Here is a 24,140-nt window from a genome sequence, read left to right as displayed (position 1 = left end):
GGCTGCAGAGCTGGAAATAAGTGAAGGATGCCACGGTGCTCTGTGTGGACAGGGATGAGAAATGAAAGGGCTGGCTTGCTGGCTTCATTGATGATCACTGCATTGGCCTCCCCAAAGAACAGCTAGCATCACAAGTTACCATCCACAGATGTAACATATTGTAACCTCCTGCAGAGCTTGCTGCTTCCAAGTTCCTGAGTTTAATTTGTTTATTCTGTTTGGGTAAATTAAAGAAAGACTGGATGATGAAGCTGCATTAAGAGATGAAGAGATTGTCTAAGACTTGAAGACTTAAAACAACTTGAAATGTTTGGCACTTGCGCACTAAATTATGTAGTTCTGTAATAACAAGAAGAAAAACAATAATAATAATAATAATAATAATAATGTGTAATTAGCCTCTGTACTACATTGGAATCACTCCTTATTCATTTTGAGATATTTTGTTAATATGTATCTCTTGATTAAAAACATTCACAAGCTGTTGGCTGGCACGCTATACCTGAGTGAGAATATTATTCCCATCTTGAACAGTTATGTAATGTAACAACATCATCAATTGAAGAGGAAAATAAGGTAAATGACAGTAAGAATTACCTAGGTTCATATCAAAGGTTTCAATTTCAAGTTGTCTTTTGTTTTAGGCAATAACCTAATTCTTTTAATGTCCATGAACGTAACAAAAAATAAACAATGAGATTAAAATTATATATATATATATATATATATATATATATATATATATATATATATATATATATATATATATATATATATATATATATATATATAAAAATTACCACAACCAAACTGCTTTACACACTTAAAGAAACACTTAAGACCAAATAGCTTTTGATTCAGGTGAAGCCACAGCTGCATGCTGGCTTCAATATGGTACATCAGTATTTTTTTCAACATTTTCAAACCTTTGTGGTGTAGTTTTTGTTTTCTTTTGTTCTTTCCCTCCCTCAGATCAGACCAGCCCTCTGGGCGTCCTCCTGTATGAGTACTGTTTCTGCACTGGCCTCCTCAGTGAAAAAGGTCTCAGTTGGCACTGACTGGCTCTTGTGTGTCATTTTCACTGCTATAGTCTGATTTGGGCTCATCCTCAAAATCTTCATACATGTCCATTTCATCCTCGCCATTGACCGGCTCGCTGTTGTTCACCATAGCACTGGGCTCTAGCTTCATGTTATAGGTGCTCTGAATGACAGGAATGGATGGCTCAGGACTCGCTGAGGCACTCGAGCACTCTGATGTCATCTGAGGTGAGGGTGTGGTGGTTGCCATGGTAATGGCCCCAGGGTAGACCATGCTGGCGCTTGTGGTGATGGGAATCTGTGGTGGCTGCCTATATGTATAAGAAACAGATACATTTTAGATTAATTGCAATCTGTTCTCATGATGTGCTTGATTAAGCATTGATCAGCCAAATCTGAAAAAAGTCCATGGAAAAAGTGTTCAGTGTTGCTCAAAGTGTGATTGCTGCTTGGGTTAGTGTCTACATGTCTCTAAAAAAAAAAATATATATATATATAAATATATATTTTTTAACAGCACTGAAACTGAGATGGTTGGATTACCAACTGGTTTCCAGCAGCAGTCTGCTTGAAGCCAGCAGCTCTGTGAAAATGATTTGGGAAAAAGAGAGGTTCTCCTGACAGCTCCCGTTCTGAGCCGCTCAGAAACACTGCCCAGTTTATTGGTGACATAAAACCAATACGCTGCTGCTGCTGCTCTTTGCTGCTGTTACGCTGGATAATTGATACTCCAGCCACTGAATCTTATGACTGACATGGGAACACCTGGAGAAGGACTCTCCTGATAACCACAAACAGTAAATTAAAGTGTTAAGCCTTAGACTGCTGCTGTCCAGGCTTATATAAGTATATACTTAGAGCTTATATCCCATAATAATGTCTGCGCATGATGTGCCAGTAGAAGACTACTATTGTCCTAAATTACTGAAGCTATTGAAAAACACAAGTTTATTGTACATATCACCCTCTGAGTTGAGTGGTGAACACTAGTGGTTACTCAGCATTCACTTTTGGAAAAGCTGCTTGTATTGCATGCATATTTTTGGTATTTTTCTCGAGTATTAAGTGTGGTAACGTTGAGGTAATCATGAGTACCTACCCCACAGTAAAAAATTGCCTCATCTCCTGTCGCCGTGAACGCATCATCTGCTTGTACTCTCCGATGCGGAGTTTTTTTCCGTCAATAATGCAGGTCCTCTTAGGCCGTGGTTTGTACTTGTAGTTTGGGTACTTCTCTAGATGGAGCTTACTTAGACGAGCCTGCTCCTCATAGTAGGGTTGTTTGTCCTGGTTAGACATGGACTTCCACCGAGAACCTACGCAACACAGTACATTCAGATTTCAGTAACTGGATAAACAGTTTCTCCAAAGTGAAAGTAGGAAACTGAATGAATGTGATAGATGCTGCTTCAAAATATAACCAAGAATTGGTTCAAATTAACAGAACTGGTGATCTTGTACTTACATCAGATAACCAATAATGCACGTAAAATTCAAAATCCTTTTTACATTTTACTACACTGCATAAAAATGTAATTTAATACAGAATTACATTTAATAGGCGTGGAAATTTTCTAGAAAAATGTGCTTAGATTTACTGTCCATTCCACAACAATCTATTGATAGCTCTGCCTGTGCACATTATCTGAAACCAGAGGCAGGCTTTTTCCTTACTGTCAAACAGCAAGGAACAACAAGCTGGAGTAGTAAATACTGCAGCTCTGTGAAGTGCCCTACACTGGCATGGATGACAGCACTTTTAACAGCTCTGATGTATGGACTCCAGTGTTGAGGGGACAAGACCCATTTAGTCTCTGTCATTTTTCATGACAAACACTTATGGTAGTGATGGGCTATAAATCCATCTGTACGCTGAGGTGAACTGATGCACAGTGGCCTACAAGATAGTGTGCATACTCTCCTTTAGATACCAGCTACTTTCTAAGATATATGCACTTCAGAGAGCGGTAATGTACAAAACTAAAGAAAAAAAAAAAAGCTTTATTAGTCACTATCAGAGAAATATTATTAGTATTAGAAAAGTGTTAGAAAAATTCAGATTGATTACAGTGCTTTTGTACACTGAAAATTAGTTGCGCACCTCCTCACAAGCTATGAAACAAGCTGTGGTGCTTGCAATAAACTATAAATAGTGTATGTGTGTCATTTTTGCAAACAGCAAAGAAGTCAAGTGAATGCATCCAGCTCACAAATACAAATATTTCCTGCAGCTATATTTGTTTTACACTCCTACCCAGAATCTTGCTTATGTTGGAGTTGTGCATGTCGGGGAAAGCCTGGAGAATCTTGCGCCGCTCATCTTTGGCCCACACCATGAATGCATTCATTGGTCTTTTAATGTGGGGCTCGTTGTTGTTTCTTCCTCGGGATTCCCTGAAGACTCGTGCCTCGGTAGGTCCAGCGCCTCCTGTTGGCCAACAATAATAGAGTTGGGGGTTAACTGTAGAGCCACTGACTTCCTTCGACCCTGGAATAGCCAGAGCAGGAACAAGAAGAGAGAGTGTGGCGAGGCATTAATTAAATGATGTGCCATATTTAAACTCTCCTTCATCTGCTATCTGCATCATGAAAATTGTTTCAGATGAGTGCAGAGATGCAAACACTGTGTTCGAAGTGTTAGTTTAAGGGGGGGCTGATCTCTTTAAATTAGGTCTATCCAAAACCAGAAGAGGAAGACCTCTGACTTCAAAGATGCTTTGTCCACAAGTGCTCCAGCTTCTCTGCTTCCGTTCATCAATCCATTTTCTTCTGCTTATCTAATTTGGGGGGTGGGGGTTAGGGGCTGGAGCCTATCCCCGCTTATGCACATACATTTCAGACTCACAAAAGAGTGCCAGCATAAATATAAGATTAAAAAAAGACAGCTCAAGGAGCAAACACAAACTCTTGCAAATCTTTATGAAAACCAAAGTACATTTTACTTATATATGCACAACTAAAATCCTTCAGTTTACTCTTGTTTCTCCCCTTGTTTCTCGCTCTCTTCCTCTCTGCTTCAAGCGTACACACAAACAAACAAACCAAGCACACATTAGCGAGGAGAGAGTGTGCCGATTCTGCAAAGTGCTGTTTCTCAATCAGGGCATTCACAATCAGCATAAGAGAGTTTCTCTCAGTATTAAACTGTACATCAGACTGATAATGATTTCTGTTTGCATGCGCATTTGCTTCCTTTTATATGTAAGATGTGAAAGAATTAAATAAAAGCAATATGAATATTTAAACAAACAAAAATATGTTGATAAACAAGGCTTGAAAAATAAGACAAAAAAAAAGCCTTCCATATGCTACGATACATCTTTAATGATCTCAAATCTGGAAAAGAAAGCTTGGGATGACTCATGCATATTTCATCATCCACATGTGAAGCCTTCTCATTAGACCATTCCACTAGCAGCCTTGGCACACGTTACCTGGGGTCTGATTTCTATTATTATTTCAGTTGATAAACAAAATCAAACTCTTAATGAGTAATGGAGGGCTGTGCAGAGACATTAATTCCAAATCCACAGAAACCTCGCCCTGCTCCAATCACTGAAGGTAATACTGCAGCATTTTCAGCCTTAGGAAGTTCAAGTGTCTTCGCTTCAAAAGAACATGTCCTATTTTCAAAACTATTATAGGAGACAAGTCATAAAAAAGGCAAAATGCTTGCAATACAATAGAGATGAAGGTATGCTGGAACTTTGTTTTTGTTTACCGGGTTAGAATTCTTGAGGTCTAGCTACCTGCTAGGAAAGCCTGTTTCTCGCAGTGCAAAGATGGGCAAATTGACTTTTCAGCAGCCCGTGTTTAAAGAGCCACATTTATGATCTCTTCCTTTGCCTGGAAGGCCAATAAAAAGCTGTATTTACACTGCACCAGTTGCTGCCCAAAGAATGCCAGTGGGTCTGACCAGTGACAGGAGTCATACTCATTTAATTACCAGTGTCCCTGTGTTTGTTTTCAGCTGACAAACATATGCAGAGAAAGAAAGTATGCATATAATAAATGTATAGTTATCCTTAAATTTATGTAATTCATTTTCAATGGTTAAATGACTTTTTGACCAAATATAAAATGCCGTATTTCAATGTGAGATGTTTTTCTCGTGTTTTGTTTTGTCAGTATATAAAAAGAGCGTATTCTTCGAACCTCTCCATCTTCTAAAACAAATCAGAACATTAGAGGCTTTTGTTACTCTTAGAAATACTTTCTCAGTCTCTGGAAGCCCCATGTTTTACTCTGTTTGCTTTGCCCCCTCGAATACCGTTGGCCCGACAGCCATCATGAATTCAAAAATAATACACTACCTTTGCTGCCACCGAGCCCCACAGTACGTTAATTTCATTTAGCATGCACTCACTGTACAGGATGAATTGATTTCACTTTGTTTGGTTTTGACAACCATGTTTATTGTGCAATGAAATGTGGTGTGGCGGAGGGCTGACAGTATCCATCAACGCGGGGCAATCTGCTGACTGCCGGGGCCAGATGAAGGTATTCATTAGCTCAGGAGCGCAGCGCTCACTCAGACACGACAGCCAGTGTCTGCGCCCTGGGATCGCTTGCCTTAATTTACGATGCCTGCCGTGCCATTACTCTATCACTGACACTGATTCAGCAATTTATATACTGGTGCGCATGTATATGGGCAGAGGTGATCTTCTTATGGGGAGGGGGGACAAAACAACTGCCTGCCATCACCTAGTGCCACATCCATAGTTAGCCAGGAAACCAGCCACGTGACTAGGTTCATTGGAAGGAATCCAGATGAGGCATGGTCTTTTGCTGCACATGATTGCGCTCACGAAAAGCACTTCTCTGCTCTGTCAGATGCTACAGAAAACTGTAGACTTGAACAACAGGAGTGTTGCATCCTCTTAAGTTATTCTGAGGCACATGCTGTGCCTTGGATAGGTAAAATATCGAAAGTGATGAAAGCTGCCTCTGGGAAACAGCCTACTTTAGTGAAAGTCCTTTAACCTGAAATAATAGTGAGGTCTGTGATCTTTTTGAAAACGCTGAAGTACAGAACTGCTTCCTTATTCAGCCCCTGTAATATATATGACTTAATCGGAGGCATCCTGTGTATTCGCATAGTAAATTGCTCGCAACTATAACATGCAATTTACTGCCAGGTTGTTCCCGTATTTTCAGAGAAAATCATGACACTGCTCTGACATTTTGCAAATGAGCAATAACTATTGTTTTCCAGGAGGGGCAGGACATTTAGGAATCAGTTAGTTAGGTGTGTGATTGTGTAAATAAACACAGATGTTTAGCAGTGACAGGGCCAGGCCCCCTGGGTGGTAGCTGGGGAGGGAGCGAAACAGAGGGAGTGCTGCTTAATAGAATTTATTGTGATTCATGAGGCCCGCAGCTCAAGTGTGACAGAGCGATATGAGAATCCCCTTTTAATTTGTCTCTCCTGGAAACACTGCAGATGAGCAGCATGAATTACAGTGTGAAAGAATGGGTGTGTGTGTGTGTGTGTGCGCGCGTGTGTGTGTGTGCATGCATGCATGCTGGAATAAAAAACGAAAAGGGAAAGCGAATAATGGGGAAGCAGGAAAAAAAAAAGGGAGAAAAATAGAGAATGTAGTGAGGCCCCACAGCCTGTCACACCTGTGAGCTGCAGGCTCAGACTCGACCATATACCAAGCCAGAGGGTAGCACTGCCCCAGCTGCCCCCTCTCCTCCTCCTTACTCATCTTTGTTCTATGGGTAGACACATAATGTCACCCAGGAATCCGCTCAAAAGGATGAGCCTCAGTAAGCAGGCAACAATCACGCAAACCTGCCAAGCCCTCCCTGTTGGGATCAAATCTAACACCTCTGACTGAAGGCATTTACTACTGACAATAGAGCTTCTCCCTCAGAGCAGGATCAGGCGAGATTAATGTGTGTGGACGGACAGGACACGGCGCTCAGTGCCTCTGCTCTGGTCTGACTTAATGGCATGCTAATTAAATTGTTGAAAACCACAAGTGATGTAAGCCACATTATACCATCTCAATCATTTTACTTTTTGTTACCCAGTTAGGATCATTTGGGTTTTCTATACCCTGTGTGTGCGATAGTGTGTGAATGCATGCACGTGGGAACTTGGGAACAAACAGCCAGCGTGTTTCAACATGTCGGCTGCAGCTTTTACTTTTGTCTGCAGCACCAACTCTTTTATGCATTTAGCACGAGTTCAATCTTTCACAACTTCCCGGCCTCTGACACTCACAGAGAAATACGAACGTTTGCTCGTTTGCTCTAAATTTAAATTTGCCAGCTTCAAAACAGAACTTCCATATTGATTGTTTTGACCTATGCAGCTACCGTTGCGACTTGATCTGTCATTACGTCAAAGCCTCCTCCTCTAAGCTTTCTTCAAGAAAAACTCCCCAGCAATAAAAGCCAGAGCCTGATTCCCACAGACTCAAAGCTGAAGAAAAACAAACATCTTCAAACAATCAACCCATATAACGCTTCATAACAGCTCTGAGCTACCAGTGTAAAGAAGCTCATTGTCAGTGATCTGTAGCAAAAGTGCAAGACTACTGTTTTTCTTATCCTATTCCATGAGGACACTTCTCAGCTGAAGCTTCTCTTTTTTTTCTCTCACTCTGCTTGATATTATCTCATTGGGCTTTTAGATTAATTCTGTTTCCTGCCTCCACACATCTCTCAACAACCTCTTTGTTCCCTGAGTGATGGGGGCGTTTTAGACAAACACACAACCTCAGCTATATGGCAGCTCCATACTGCCATATGTGAATGAACAAAGGGCCTCGGGGCTGAGGCTCTTGTGGTATTTGGTAAAGACCTAATGAATTTGCCGAGGGATCATGTGTGTGGCTTGTGACTTTGTTAAATGATGAAAATCCTATCTATTCCTATTCCTTAACCACTTTCCTCCCCCCATTTTGGTCGTTCAGAGTTGGGTTTCTGCCTGCTTTGCAAATATTAGCTTAAAGAACCTAAAGCTTTCTGTGAACTGCCGCGATAACAGAAGCCACTGTGCCCGCTCAATGTGGTTACTCTGTTCTGGATGGAAAGCTGCTACACACCAAGGGGCTTTCACACCCTATGTATGGATGAGGTGGTGCACCCAGTAATTTTCCTTTTCAGGAAACACCAAAACTATGTGCAGTGTGTTCTGATCTACTTGGAATGTTTCTAAATTCATTTAACTACTATTTTTACACTGAAGTTGTTCCAAAAACTGATGCTAGATTTGTGGGAAGAAACTGCCTTTTTGTTGTAGAATTTATTTTATGACATTCATCTTAAAACATTTAAATTGCAGTATACAAATTGACAACCAAATATTGGTGATGTTTAACCTTCACACCTGCATAACCTTTGACCTTACATTATCTAGAAAGCCTAGTGTTTTCTGTGCTCTTATATTTGTGATATTAAACACAGTACAAATATGCTAGTGTAATCTATAGTTCTTTATGTTATGGTATGCCAGGAAGTCAAGCCTCCATTGGTTCAAGGAGGAGAAAATCCTCACAAGATTTCAACAGTAAACATGTCCTCAGAAGGGTAAACACTTTGTGGTTCACATCTTAAAATCCTGCTTCACATCATTCATCTCTTTGCCTTCCTGTTGGTGAAACTTAAAGACACAGACAGATATATATGTGGTGTAATAGAAGAAATGCTAACTGTGTTTTGAGTTATGTGCACTGCCCTGTCTCCAAGCTCCCCCACCCACCCCGGGAAGAAGACCTCTTCTCTCCTCTAACCTTTGCTTGCTCCTATAATCCATAGCCCACTGGGAACACTGATGCACGGCGTCTGGTGCTAGCCTTTCCCTCGGCCCTAAACAGGACTTAAAAGGACACAACTGCCCTGGTGCGTGCGCTGTTTCAGTCCTGACTCCACAGTAGCCACAGAGGGAGAGTTCCCACTGGGAGAATGAGCATTGGAAACACATCTGTCCGAGGAGTCAGACGGGTGGGATGGGATCTTCTGCTGTGGCTTACATGGGAAGCATGTCAATGCATCCACTAAATGCACCTCTAATTCTCATCTTCAGGATTGGGTGTGATGTGAAACTAGATGTGCTTTAAAAAGGGCTTTGCTTTGGAGTTGGTAAACAAACATTTTTATGGCAAGACTTTAAAAAAAAAGTCTATGTGAACCAATTAAGCAAGAGTGTTTTTTTTTTCCCCAAAACTGAAGTGAAACATGCCTAAAATGTGATTTGAAAATGTTGATGTGTTACATTGTCCTGTGAAATATCTATCCCTCTGCCCCGAGATCTTCTCAGGCATCAAAGATGAGTCAGAACCATTTTCATTTCTGCTCTGGCTCTGAAGTCCCATGGAAACTGCCACAAATATTTATGTCGGACAAATATTAGTTGCACTGAGGTACTCCTCGCTCCTGTGTAGGAGCCAACTCCACAAAAGCAGATGACGCTTTGTCACACTGGTGTAATCAGAATTTACACACATGTGCCGAGGACCTCGAACAAACGCAACAGCAACAGCTCAAGTCAAGTTTGGAAAAAAGCCAGCTTTGTCCTCAGGCACCCTTGTCCTCCACTCATCTACCTGTGAAAACCTCGGAGCCACGGCTCATTTCAAACGGCATTCACCCCAGCCCCCACGTCTCTCTTACACACAACTACATGTTTCTGCATACATCTGCCCCAAACACTCTGCATGCTGTACTGAGCTGCACGGGGTACTGGGCCTTTATTACCCATCAGAACTCTATAATCCACTCATAATTCTTAATGTTTTCTCACAAATAGTTTAGAAAGTTTAGTAAAATTTTACAAATTATGAAGAAACATAAAGTCATCAGATTTAGAAGTAAGCACTTATAAATAAAGAGATCCAACATTGGCCTTACCATCTAGATCCTCTGGCCTGGTGAGGTCAATAATTCTGTGGCCAATCTTTCCTTCCTCACCCAGCTTTCCAAGGTGGTGCCCGATGCTGTCAAAGTGTGCTCTCTCCTACAGAGATATACAAAGAGTCAGGTAAATAAACCAGCACATATACGCCTTTTTACAGTGGAAAAACTGTTTTTATAAAAAAAAAAAAAACTCCATCAGAAATGTGAATATTTGAAAAGAAAAAAAGTGTCTTTGATAAATGCAGGTTGTTTTGAAGAGCTGCTCTTTTGACATGAGCTAGATGCAGCTTTTTCCTCATCTCTCTATTCTGTAGCTGTTATAATGGATGACAGGAGGCAGCGAGACAGTGAGGGCCAGGGGTGCTCTAAATAGATTTACAGAAGGATACTTTGTGATCCCAAGCACACAATGGGGCCGTGGCCCTCTTTGCAGTGCTCAGATTTTCCTCTGTAATCTTCTCCTTACATCCTGCCTTCCAGTCTACAGCGCCCAGAGCTCAGCGCCCATCATTTATTCAGAGTTCATGCTTTGGAGAACACACCGTGTTTTCCCGTTTGTCATGTTTCTTTGTGCTCAGATTAAACTTGGCATCATGTTGTACTTGACGCACAATGAAACCCTGTCATTCAGCGCTCCGTGACAATATTAAATGTCATGTCCGTGTGCATTTACAGAATAAAATAACAGCTTTCGGGGGGTCTCTGAATAGTTGCTGCACATTACACTTAATGTATTATGCAAGGGGAGAGTGCCGACTGCTGCTGGCTCCATTGTTGAATGACCTACTTCCTCAGTGAATACACAGGGCATTAGCAAAGGGCTATCTTCCTCTCTAAAGACTCAACTAGGAGATGGACACTTTGACTCTGCATGATACAAATAATCTCTCTCCCCCCCCAGGTTTTGCCTGGATGACACTAAAAGCAGGCATGTTGCCACCATTCAGAAAAAAGCATTTGTTTTACTCCCAGGGTGCGTGTTCAATCTCTGCCAAAGATGTACTGTCTGCGCTGACCTCTGCCTCTTTTCTTTCTAAACAGGCCTATCACATGCAGTCTGAACAGACACTCAGGTAGAGTCCCAACACAATACTAACAGCTCCCCTGCCTCATAAAGCGACACCAACACACATATTAATCTTTGAGCCCTTCCTTTGTGATGCATTCCACTGTTTTTATTTTTGTTTTCTTTGTTTTTTCATTTTTTTCCCCGACGGGGCAGTTTGCTGTTTTTTTTTTTGTTTTTTGTTTGACAAGACCTAACCACTGTATCTGAACACATTTAGTTTATACCTGCTGCTAACTTTGACTTATTTCATCATCTTTCTATAATAAATAAAATCATGCTGGTCAAAAAAGCCAAAATGTGTTACAGTGTATTTTGAGGCAAGAAAAAAAGAAATCTTTGTGTGTGTGTGTGTGTGTGTGTGTGTGTTTTTTAAATTCTCTTTTTGTGTAATCTTTTTTTTTTGTTGAGGGTTAAAAATTATGACAAGATGAAGAATGAAGATAGTTCAAGTCCATTTGAGGCCTTTCACAGGATTTTGATTTTCGTCATGCTTTTATTTATTCAAGAACTATCCCTCAAAAGAAAGGACCACGAGAGAGACAGAAAGAGCACTGCAATTTACCATCATACTTGAAGGAGCAGTCATTATTTATGGCCAGCTGAGTGATTCTGATATACAATTAACCACTACCTGCTTATGGCCTGTGATTAGAGGCTGTCTATCTGACGGCCCTTTGCTTACTTAAGTGTTTTCTAATTATGACATATGTGGTGGTCCCTGCTGGGCAAGAGGACACGTTGTAAAGTGAAGATGGAGTATGGTGCCTCTCTCTGTGTCACATTCTGTGCAAAGCAACACATGCACGCACGCACGCATGCACAGAGCCGCATTCATCACCCAGCCACATTATTGCTCTTAATGAAAGAAGCTAGCAGCCTGATGACAAAGTGACTGAAGTGCGATTAGCTGGATGGGCAATGGTGCTGCTTCAGATGCTACTTGGACAGTCTGCTAGGAAGACACGGCATTCATGGGGTGGTGTGTGTGTGTGTCTGTAATAAAGTAGTCATCTCGTCCCTCTTCTGCGCTTCGTTGCTCCCTCTTGATCAATCAAGTCCTTTTATAAACTCATGATCATTAAGCATCATGTTGGGCTGAGAAGGAAAGAGAACAGGGGCCATCCGTCAATGAATTTCATTAATGACTAGCTCAGCATTGAACTTCTTTCTCCACCACACAAAGTCATATGATTAGTGAGCATCAGCACATCAGACAGTTTTGGACAAGACTGAATGAAGCGCTTGTCTTTGAGATTGCTTTACTTAATTTGATCAGAAAAAAAGGGTGGGGGGTGGGGGTTAGTTGAAAAACATCTACATATACTTTATACAACCTGTTTTATGTGCTGTAATGTAATGGTCTAATTACAGTATGTATTCCTCTCCTGTGTGCTATGCTAATTAATATCAAACTATCTGTGCAATATGGTACCACAAATTTTCATAAAATTTTATATACTGAGCTTAATATACTTATTGGTTATAATTTTGGTAATTTATATCAGTGAATTAGAAATAGACTCGAAATTAGGGCTGTAAATTATCTGCAAAGCATCACGGTTTTGTTTTAAGGTTGGAAAAGATTCAGTGAACTAATGCTTCTTTACTGCACACGCATCAAGTGCTGTGATAAATTAATGGCAGTTTTATTATTTTATAGTGTCATTAAATTTTTACTGATCACTCTGACACAGAGAAGTAGCAAAGGACATGCAGTATCTGGGGGAAGCTAGCCATCCTGCCAGAGAAAGAGAGGGAGAGACTTTGAAAGAGGGAGCCAATCAGTATATGGCTGATATAAAAAAAGTATTTATAATGTTCAGTACAAGGGAATGATAAGAGGGTTTAAAAGCAGTAAATACCACAAATTAATGCTGCTAAATTCTGCAAGGCCAGCTAAAGAAAAATATGTTTAAATAAAACAGAATAAAAGCAAATCAAGGCTGGTGTGAATAGGTAAAGATAAAGAGACGGGAAACAAAAGATTTAACAGTACACATCATTTCCCTCCCACTCTGACCACAACCGCTGGCAAGCAACTGGTCCCTCCCTTAAATGACTTCAGCATGCAGCTCTCCTCCCCACAACTAAAATTATAGCAGTGCACACCGAGCTGTAGCGGAGAACTGCCACCCACAATAATCTCATCTGCCCTGCCTGTGCAGTCTTTTGTCTTTAAAATTTGGTAACACATGTATCTGTTCAGTTGCACATGGCTGGCTAGTGAGCCAACTCACAGTGAGACTGTGAGTCACAGATGAAGAGGAGAAAACAAAGGGGGTAGATAGCAAAGTTTGTGTAACTTCTTGGGCGAGGGAACCCAAAAGGGCCCTTGTCAGTGCTGCAAGCAAAGCTTTAATCTGGCTGGCCGCAGAACATGTGCCGGAGGCCTGCTGCTCTACCCACAGGGTGTATTCTGGGCAGAGGCGGGTGGCGGACGGCCCTGTGCATTGTGCCTACTCCGCCCTATATTTAGGCAACACATTGCCGGTCCTGACACTCCTTCACTTTCTCCTTTGTAAATAGCTTTAGGCAACAGGCAAAGGCAAATCCATATGGAACTGTGGTGCAGATTGTTGTGCAGTTTTTTTTGTAAGTCAGCTCAGTTTGGTGGATCAGGTTTGGCCATGAAATGAAAACTGTCCTTTATAGAATTTAAAAAAAAAAAAAATATATCACACCACAGTTAAAGTATATACAGTAAATGGCAATTTTGACCTCACCATGAATTTTGAGAGCAGTAACTACTGTACTTGGTGAGCGCCATTAAACTTAAACCTCATCCACATTGGAAAGTGTATGATTGCATATGTTTAAGATCTCATGATTCAACCTTTTACAGCTACAGGACTCCCGCTTATATTTGATAATGTGCTGAACTGGCTCTAGTTATATCACACACCTGGTATGTGGTAAGCTGCAGGCAGTAGTTCTGACCACAATGCAGGGCTTTGTGTATCAAGTGTCAGTCACCACTGTGGTCTTTAGTTCTTGAGTGAAGACTCTGAGGGTCTCAGACTAAAGCCCTCAACAATCTGTCCCAGTCCCGATGGAGACAAAGACTGCACTTTAACATGGCTGCAGCTTCTCACAGCTCAGCACCTCATCTGTTTTGTATTTTTATTGTAACCAGTTGTAAGGTTATTTATAAGTCTGCAGCTTTCCAGTAGTTTTTGCTAGTTTTGACCCATTTAAATGTTAAGTACATCCAGGCATGCGGTAAACCCACAGTGCCTTTCATGCAGGCTGTTGCTCTCTTTTTACCCATAGATGTCCCTTTGCTAAGGCTAATGCAGGCAGCAGCAGAATCAACAGTAGCAGCCACAAAAGGCTGGCATCTGTTCCATAGTAGTCATACTCAACATCACACAGAGCAGAGATGGCCAGCTATTCCAGTCCTATTTGTACTGCCAGGGCATCAACCCATTTGTTTAAAAAGGCCTTTAATTAAATTAAATGAAGGCATTTAAACATCTTGTAAGCTAACCTCATATGTGCTTTGTCAGTTTATTTTTTTTAATGAAAAAAAGATGCACTTTCATTATTCAAGATAATTTTTGTTGGAGAGAACAAGTCAAACCCACACGCTGTGACCCTTAAGTGCTAGTTTGAAATGTGCATTTAGTTTAATCAGTTGAATTTCTTCTACGTTGCTGTGTCTATTACGAACATTTGTTGTTACATTACATATGTGGTTGGATGGAAAATGTCACAATACTGTGTCATTCTCAGTTCAACTCAGATGTGCCGAAACATAAATTGTGCATCAATCAAAGTGCTCTGAAACATTTCTAACACAGTGTTGAGTTCCCATTTTCTTTGCCGCACTGCTGAGGTAATTTGTGTTGACAACATGTACTTTTACGGGTTTCCAATTCTCAATGAACCAGAAATGTTCAATGTTAAGTTGGGCTTAAATCTCCATCCTTATCAAACCCTTTCAGGTTACAAACAGCAGGATGTTACAAACTGCAGCACTACCAAAACCCCCTTTTCACACACAGACAAGACCTCAAGACTTGTCGGACACTCTGGCCATTATGGTCCTACTGCAACAATACCATACACTATAAATGGTCCTTTTATAGCCTATTCTTTTCCTCATCCTTTGTTGAATGTGCCTTGTGGTGAGTACAGCATCACAGGTCTTAGCCACCAGGGCCAGCAGCATTTTTAATCAACTGTAGCCAGCCAGAAATTCACTATGTTAGATGACAACTGCAGAAAATAATGGAGCCACCACTGCCAAATGACCCTACCAAGATGCAGTTTTGATGTCTTTCTGGGGAAGAGACAGGAGAGCAAAAGACTTGACCTGGGACAGGAGCCTGCAGACATCCACACAAATGCACAGGCGCATTTTATCCAGAGTCATACATTATTTTTTATTCTTTTGACTAAGCTGAACAATTGGACAAAGCATTAATGTAAGCAATCTTCACAATAGCACTTGCTGGCTACAGCCAGTGTCTGGGAGCGGAGCATAATCTAATTTGGATGGGCAAACCCTTGTATGCCAAGGATTTACATTGCAGCCAAAATGCCTTGGTTTGCAATTTCCAAGACAGCAGTCGAAAAGGAGCAGAAAATTGCTTCCAGGGCTGCAAACCAGACAAGATTATATTCAAAGTCTTTGTGAGGGCTTTGCCTGAATAGAGTCCTGGCATCACATGCACACACGCGCGCAGACACACACACACACACACACACACACACACACACAGACACACATATTTGTGTGTGCATGTATGCATGAACACACATACAGGGGGAACAGTATAACCACTATAACCAATAGGTTAGGAGTCTGGATTTTTAGAGCACCAATGTAAGCTCCATTTGAATATTTACAGGCTGAGCTTTGGGAAATGGGAAATGGACAATTGTAGTCATCAATACTGAGGAGAGGAGATGTTATGGGGCAGAAAGGGTAGTTCAATAGGTTAATACACTGACCTTTCCCCTTTTGATTCCAGTTAGGTACATGTCAGCAGAGGAATATATTTTATCTGACACCCACAGAACATCAAATATGCTACAGTTTATTGGAACTCAAGCAAAAGAAACCGACACACCTTTACAGAGCGCTGTAATGCATGACTGATCAGGGTTCACAACAATGTCATAGGATAAAAAAAACAAACTAAACTGCAGATTTGGCCAAATGATTGGACCAAAATTGGATAACTTTTATTTTTTGTTTTGTTTTCTGTGTGTGTGTGTGTGTGCGTGCAAGCGCACATAACAGATAAACAGAGGCAACAATGGCTGAGGCTGAAAATTGAATTAACACTCTTTCTTAGTAATAAGAATTCCCCTAGTCATTAACAGGCAATTTACAGTTTCCAGACAATTACACTATTGATTGTACACTTGACCAGTTTTTTAGTGACTTCCAATTAAACTTTTTTTTAAATTTTCATTTAATGTGGCTAATTAGATTAAATGTGAAATTCTTTTACTTATTGGATATGTAAAATGTATAAATTGTCTGAATACAGTTTATATCACAATAATGCAACACTATTTTTGGAAGCTTTTTAAAAATATATGAGATGCTATTATACAGAAGTATAATAGCATCTCTATAAAAGCATCTCTCATATGTTAATTCAATTTGAACATTTCATGAAAACAAATTACTTAAATGACAATTCTTTCCTGCTGAGTCAGTGGAAATGTGTTAGCAGGAGGTACCTCAGGCCTGAAATGATGGCAACATGGCCGAATCTCTGCATGCAACATCTGAGTGAAAACATAGACATAGATGCTTTGTATAGTTCACATGACCCTGAAAGGCAGCATGGCCAGTTGTGTCTATAGTGCATTATAGATGGAAACAATTCAAATGGTTACAAATGGGTTTGGTTGTAGTGTTTATGACTGTAGGCATGCTGGTACATTCTAGGTAAAAGCTTCCACTGTGTGAGAAGGAGATGGTAAATAATGGAACAAAGTAATTGCCCTCTGCAGACAATAATACCTCTAGATAAATATTTTAAAAAGGCAAATTGCAGAAGGGTTGTAAAAGGTTTTATTGTACTGAAGGGATATAGTAAAAACAGACAAATAAAAAGACAAGCAAGAGAATCCGCTCCTGTAAAGCATGAATATTTTACATGTCCTCAGGTTAAAGCCTTGTATACTGTAGAACAGAGAAGTCTGATCTACACACTGTTCTCCTAGGTCAATGGCCAGGAAGGGAGAGGGAGAAAGTGAGAGCTAGAGTCATATTGATAAAGGTATGGGAGGTATGCATTGTACTGTTCAGATACACTTTGTAAGAAAAGATGAATTGATCCATCTCTAAGCAGCACTTAGACCCACTCCTCTGCCCGGTCATTACAGTGGGATAAATCAATATTTAATATCCCCCTCTAACAGCCACACTGAATGATCTTAACCTCTCCTTAATCCCATTTATGTTACCTTTCCAGAATCTTCTTCATGTAAGCTCTCACTTTGATAAACTTCCAAACAAGAGACTGGGAGGGGAGCTATTAAAGACCACACCATATTTATGTCAGGTGAGGAGCTTTCTTAAAATATTAATATTCTGAAACTGACCAAAGTGAAAGCTTTTATCTGGGCTATTCAAACCTTTCTAGTCTGCTGGCTTGTTGTATCAGCAAAAGACCCTCTCTCCTTCTTGCTCTCGTTTCACTGCTGAATTACAACTGACTGTTCTTTATTACAGCCAAAGGATGAAGATGATGGGGCAATTCTTTTGGCTGACTTGATAAAGCGTGCCTCTAATTTTACACCATCCTAATAGGACCAGTGTCACTGAAACTAAGAGGTGACGATATCTCACTATGATTTGCGCAGGGTACCGAGTCGAGCATGTGCTCAGTTAAGGTACCGTTTAACAAGACTGATCCTGTAATGAAAAGGGAACCGTATTACTTGATGTGATGCTTGTTTTTAATTATGGGTATCGGTAGGTTTTTCAAAGGCATGTGTAGGTCTAAATAGCATCAATACTGTGATCCAACTGTTAACTCTTAAATAGTACTTCAGTTTATTGCCTTTTTATTATCGCTATATATTCACTTGCCCCCCCCCCCCAACATATGCACAAAGTTTCTCTCTCTCTCTCTTTTGTTTTTAAATGCATGCTCCCTCCTCAGGTGGAAAATGCAGACAAAAAGGTCTTTTGGAGAAGAATGACTCATTTCAAGCAAAAGAAAAAAATAAAAGCAGCCCTACATGCTGAGATTATTGCTCCAGAAGTGGTTGATCATAGGCTGAGTCTAAAATTGACAGAAAGTAAAATGAAACCTTAAACAGACAAAAAAATAAATTAAAAAAAAAGTTTTACGCTCTACCTACCAAGGACAGTGTAGCTGTAGGTGTGTGCTCTTCTGCTGATTGTGCCATTGTTCTGCTCTTTTCTTGTCATGCCAGAATTGGTTGGCTGACCACAGGCTCACCTCAGTTGTGACATAGGGAGGCAACTCATGTGACGGAGGTTGACTAAAAGGCATTTACACACTCAAAACTTGCTGTGTCACGTTGTAACTAAAAAAAATCGAACAAAAGCTGACAGATCTTTTGTGCAAGGTAATGCGCCTGTTTGCTTAAATGTGGCGGCATTTATTTGGAGTTGTTTGTTGGGGAAATATGAGATTATTAGTTGGTGCCTCAGCTTTGTTCGTGCTTCTAAGCTTCTTCTCTGTCCTCTCTATGGGCTGCATCAATTTATTTGCCTCACTTCAGTAAGAGCATAGTTGATTGCCACCTGCATAGACAGTGATATCTTCCAAACACCAAATTAGAGGGAAATCAAAATAGATATTCATTGACTTTTTTACATATACATTGACCTAGTTGAGGCTGTTGGTTGAAAGTGTCAGGTGCTGAAATATTAATGAGCATCGCTCCCAGTTTCTGCCTGCTCCTCACAGCCAACTGGCAACATGGCATCAAGCTGAAGAGAGGAGGACAGCTTTTTTCTTTCCTTGATTGACTCATCGATTGAAGATATTTTTAAAGGGAATCCCTGGGAGTGTGTGCTCCTGGTACAAAGCAACCCCATCCCGTGTCAGGGGACGGAGAGGGCTGCAAGTTGGCTTTAATTGGGCAGAGACTTCAGAGTCTGCTTAACCCACACCGGGCAGTGCCATGGCCTGTCACGGCCCTCACACCAACATCAACAACGCACAAGCTTCTAAACACGCACACACAAACGTATTCATGCTAATTTGAGTAAACATACATGAACACACTAAACTATGCCAGCTGTTATTAATACGACCACCCTGGACATGGATTAAAGAAAATTATTAGTCTTAAGAATTAATGCTGTAGCAAAATCACCATGTTCCACTTTCTTGCATAGTTTCTTTCCTCTGCTACTTGCAGGGAGAACAAACAATCTCGTGGTCATCTGCTAACATTTTTCACTTTATAAAAAAGTCCTGCAATGGAATCAGTGATTTAAAAAAAAGAGAGAGAAAGATGACATGATACTTGTCCTAACCTTGTCAACTCTGCAGTTGTTGAGGCCCACTGAACTGAGGGCAGACAGCTTTGCCTCCATGCCCTGCTGGTGATGTTGCAGCTGTTCCCTCTGGATCTGCTCCCTCATTTTCCGAGCCTCCTGGATGGCCTTCATCACTGTGTCCTGGTCCCCAAACAGCGCAGTAGAGTTTAGGCTGGACAGAATATCTGTATGCACACAGAGCAAAGCAAAATTAGTCTGCTACAGAACATCGTGTCAAAAGAAGAAAAGGAGAAGAAAAATAAAAAGCAAAGTAGAGTACAAAAGATTTCTAATATGGACTCCCTGGATGTGTGCACGTGTGTGTTTGAACAGAGTAAATCTGTGCTCGTGAAGTGGAAACACTTTGGCGTCTTACCCAGAGAAGATCCCCGGCCCAGACCTCCAAGTGGGCTGGGGGTACCCCCCTTGCTGAGGAGGCTGTTAGGGCTGCTTTTACTGCCGGGGAACAGATTTTGTGTTGGGGACGTAGGAGACTTGACCAGTTCTGTCGTCTTTGGCCGAGCAGACAGGTTGAGGGGCTGCGTTCCCTCCTCCTACGGCAGAAGAGATAGGAGTATGAGAGAAGACAGATGTTAATGGGAGCCCCCACCTCCTCCTTTTGGAGGAGCTCCGGATTTTCAGACAGCACGGTTCTCCTCTGTTTCTGGTTAATTATAGAATCCCTATTGTGACCTGCACCTCCTCCCTGATTCCTCCCTCATTTTGCTTTTTTCCTTCTCTTCTTCTCCTCTCCTACCATCCCCTCTCATCCATCCTTTCTTAGGAGCTGTGCCACTGTGAGCGTCCTCACAGTTGCCCAGCGCCTTTGTTCACACTAATTAAAGCAGATTCTGTCTCTCTGTACATCTTCATCTGTTCTCCCTCTCCTCCTCCCTTCTCCCTGTGTCTGCACTCTGGTTCGAAGAATAAATAATGACCAGATAACAGCGGTGCCAGTGATCAAAGACAGCTGTTCCATTCATCAGATGTCGACTTGCATTATCTACTTCATTAACTTGTTTTCTAATTTCATTCCTCATTTGTGCATACTTGGTTTTATCGTATGCTTTGATATGCCTGTTCCTAAAAAAATATGGTCTGCTGTATGGCTCTGAGATGAGGTCAGAGAGCACGCATTTTCCTGGTGCTGTATTCCTGTGCTGTTTGTGACCTTGTAGACCAGTTAGTGATGGAAGATGAAGAATACTGTTCTTTACTTTACTATTCCCAGTGGGACATTTGGGACCAAGGATGCTTTATCTGTGGGTACCTGAAGACAAATAATGGGAGCCAGAGGCCTGGTATTTAATATGGAAATATTAATTTATGTATAATTAGAATAAAATGTAAATGTAACTATAAAATATTATTTACAGGGTAAAATATTCAATTACAATAAATATAAAACATCCCAAGATGACTGACAAACCGCTCTGGAAGCTAAGATTTGCCAAAAATCAATATGCACAGTAGATTTCCTTAAACCCAATCAAATGCTCAATGATTGTAAATAGGAACAATTCAAAGATCCCACAAGAAAAATGTCACTTTGCTCAGGAAATGTTGCCTCGTGTACACAGCAGTCTTTTAAATCAGATTAGGGCTCATGCTGTCATTAACAGTATTTTTCAAAGCCCAAGTGTCTCCTTGTCCAAACATATGGCTCTAGCATAGACTGCCCCAAGGCCTTGTTATTGCTGTGCCAATAACAGTTTGTCATGCAGTGAAGCTGAAAACAGACAAACAAAACTGAAGGCAATCTGATTCCACTGGACTGTGGATGGGGATGGGAGGATGCCAGTATATGTTTGCCATCCATTTATTTGTGAATAATTCATGTCATCAGAAGTCCTTAATTTTGGCATAATGGGTAATATTTGGACTAGAATTAGCCTTGTATTAATAATGCCATATTTGACAGGCATATACTTCAATAATAGAGATTTGTACTTACACAATGAGTGGTTGAGCCAGTTTGATAGAAATTCCTGAAGGCAGAGGACCTGAATGGGTGTGTGTTTTTGGCTGTGTGTGAGTGCAAGTACATGAACAAAAAGCTGGACAGCTTTCCTGCTATTTCAGGGCATGATTTATGGTTTTTCTCCATTGTGATATTATTAAACTAAACTACTTCAAATGGGCGTATGTTTCTGATTATGGCCTTAATGAGCGGGAGTGATGTATGTGGCCTTTCCTTTGCATGGAGGTCTAGTGGAGTCGTGCCATACAGCAGCAGAAAGCACATCCTAGTTTGTTTACAGGGGAAAAAAGTTGTCAATTCTACTCAGTAGTTGTATAGCACTGTGGTAAGAGATTTATTCCATTTTAGTTACGAAAAAAGAAAAAGTCTTTTTATTGTATAAAAAAAACACGTGTTCCACAAATTACTGGCTTGAAGCTGCCATAGCTATAGCAACCATTTCCACAGAGTTCTGGTTAAGAGAGAGGGCCTTGTTAAAGCCCTAGAGATTGATGGCCTGTTAGAGGTTGGGCTCACCACCGGCCAGCTGTAATACTGAAGTACTGAACATTGTAGATGCTAGTTTACTCAGACAACACCAAATAGGCTAGGCTAGGTCAAGTACCACTCAAGGCCTGGGCTGGTGGGTGGGCTGGATGAAGTAGTCGAGGGTTGTACCTTGACTTGAGTGATGGGGCTGGAGGAACTCTTGTCATTCTTCAGAGATGACGGAGAAATGGGCCCACTAGCATTGAGTGGCTGGGGGAGTGGAGGCATCTTGGCCCCGGGAGAGACCTGCATGCTGGCAAGCTGGGCTGCATACAGTTGCTGTAGAGAGGTGGAGAAACCCGCAAGGCGTTAACATCCAAATCCAGCAAACATTCAAAGTTTTATATTCTGTCTTTTCCTCTCCCTAGAACTCTCTCTGCTTCTGTGTCTGCCTTCATCTCCCCTCTTTTACGTCTTTCCTCTCTTTCCATGAGGCTGGCAGAGAACCTCCATCAAAGGTCTTAACTGTATTTCAAAGACTGAACCCAGAGAGAGACAGCAGTCTTAAAAACCACACAGAGATGGCTTTCATTCAAATACTTGGAGCCCCTATTTTCCACTCATCACAGAGAAAAGTTTGCCGACTGGATGCAAGTGTGTTAGCAAAGATCTCTCATTTCTCTAGCTCTACACAACTTCCAATTGAAGTTTCTGGCCTGTGTTTTGTCTCTACACAGCTACAAGAAACAGTCCCGTTCCACAACCAACCTCGGTTCAATTGCCATCACAGAAAATGTTAAAAACACACATTATTAAGACTTAGAAATCTGTACAAAGAACACTGATGTAATCACTGTGTATTCCTTGGTGTTGATTCAGTGAGATTTCCAACTGATGGTGACATTACTACACAAGAGCATGGTTCAAATGGTGAAGCACTACCTTAGGCAGGACTGAACTTTGAGGGCTGAATTTAAGAGGTTAATAATGTGGCAAATATATTAGGTATACTAATATGAGGGTTTGGAAGTATAAAAAAAGGCAGCGTGAGCCACAGACAACAAACTGGCAGATGCATCACATTTTGGAGGGTACTTTATGAGATATAGTTCAATGTCTTAAAATCAATTTGTCTATTTTTATCTATTAATTTGACAGATAAATTGATATTATTTGATTCAGCTTTTATGTTATTAAAATCTGAGTTAAATAGTAATTATAACTATTTAAATGATCATTATTGTGCTTTTTTTTGGTGCCTAGAGAGCCCAGCACTCTCATACTGCTGAGACTTTTTTCAGTCTGAGGTCTGTTTTGATTGGCCACCAGGTAAGTGATGAAATTGGGTTTTGTCTCCTGCTGCAAATGGCAGGGGTCTGTCAAATAGAGCTACTGCCTGAGAAAATGTGTTACTCCACGTAGCCTTAGCCCTCACTTCATCAGACAGATAGCAGCCCTTAACTCCCCTGCTGGCTCGCTATCCTCAGACTAGGTAAACCTTATGGTTTGCTGTGTTATGCAGTCAGACGGTGCTGTCAGAGAGAATCTAATTTCACTTCCTTACTGGCCAATCAACAAACCTTGTCTCATTTCCTGGTTTGCTTGGCCACATACAAAACGCATTTGTCTGGATGAGAAAAGGCAACCCGGCCGTGTTGTCCTCACCTTTGGCAGTTTAAATGAAGACTTAAACCAAACAAAGCACTTTACATCCACACACATATCTCCAGATATAAACACGTATGCTTCTGTAAGAAACTTTATCACTGCCACATAAGCGGCAGTACAAAAGGGCCATTCTTCCAGGGGACATAGGGATAACAACAGCACATGGGCAGCGGAAATGACAGACTGATTATGTTCCCACAATGATAGCACTGCCTCTACCTCCCTCACAAACAGTCTTTTGTCTCGGAAAGGATCGGACACAGGAGTGGACCTAACTCTGTTTTCTTCTCATCTGAGCCAGACTTAGTTAATGTCACTGTTAAGGGCACTCTTTGTGTCTGCATATGTGTGCCTGTGTGAGAGTGAGTGAGGTGAGGTGGATGGTTGGGTCAGAAACAGAGAAAGAGAGGAACAGTGGCCAGAAAGAGAAAAGTCTGCCTATCACTCTAGACTACAGGGAAGTCTTAGTCAAAGAGTCTGTTGGACAGATGTTTGCTAACAGGGCTTTCGATGGGCATGCCCCTGACCTTGTGTGAGAAGAATTTTATTGTCCCGGAA

The 24,140-nt window shown here is 41.1% G+C and overlaps 1 protein-coding gene across 2 annotated transcripts in view; it reads right to left on the bottom strand.

Moving 5' to 3' along the window:
• Nucleotides 1-827: 827 nt before the first annotated feature.
• The window catches only part of sox6 (SRY-box transcription factor 6), a 125,797-nt gene continuing 102,484 nt past the window's right edge, over nt 828-24,140 (bottom strand). Inside the window, exons 11-17 of one of the 2 annotated variants that reach the window (XM_030722782.1) lie at nt 22,104-22,253; nt 19,842-20,019; nt 19,463-19,650; nt 9,906-10,011; nt 3,295-3,468; nt 2,140-2,356; nt 828-1,351 (exon numbers count right to left, since the gene is read on the bottom strand). In XM_030722782.1, coding sequence (XP_030578642.1) covers nt 1,045-1,351; nt 2,140-2,356; nt 3,295-3,468; nt 9,906-10,011; nt 19,463-19,650; nt 19,842-20,019; nt 22,104-22,253 — 1,320 coding nt within the window. In that variant the 3' untranslated portion in view covers nt 828-1,044. The remainder of the gene's footprint in view (nt 1,352-2,139; nt 2,357-3,294; nt 3,469-9,905; nt 10,012-19,462; nt 19,651-19,841; nt 20,020-22,103; nt 22,254-24,140) is intronic. The other variant, XM_030722791.1, reaches the window with a different exon arrangement.

Source organism: Archocentrus centrarchus, chromosome 3 (assembly GCF_007364275.1).
Source record: "Archocentrus centrarchus isolate MPI-CPG fArcCen1 chromosome 3, fArcCen1, whole genome shotgun sequence".
Taxonomy (NCBI): Eukaryota; Metazoa; Chordata; class Actinopteri; order Cichliformes; family Cichlidae; genus Archocentrus; species Archocentrus centrarchus.
Note: the sequence above shows the minus strand (reverse complement) of the source record. Positions and strands in the feature narration are given on the sequence as shown.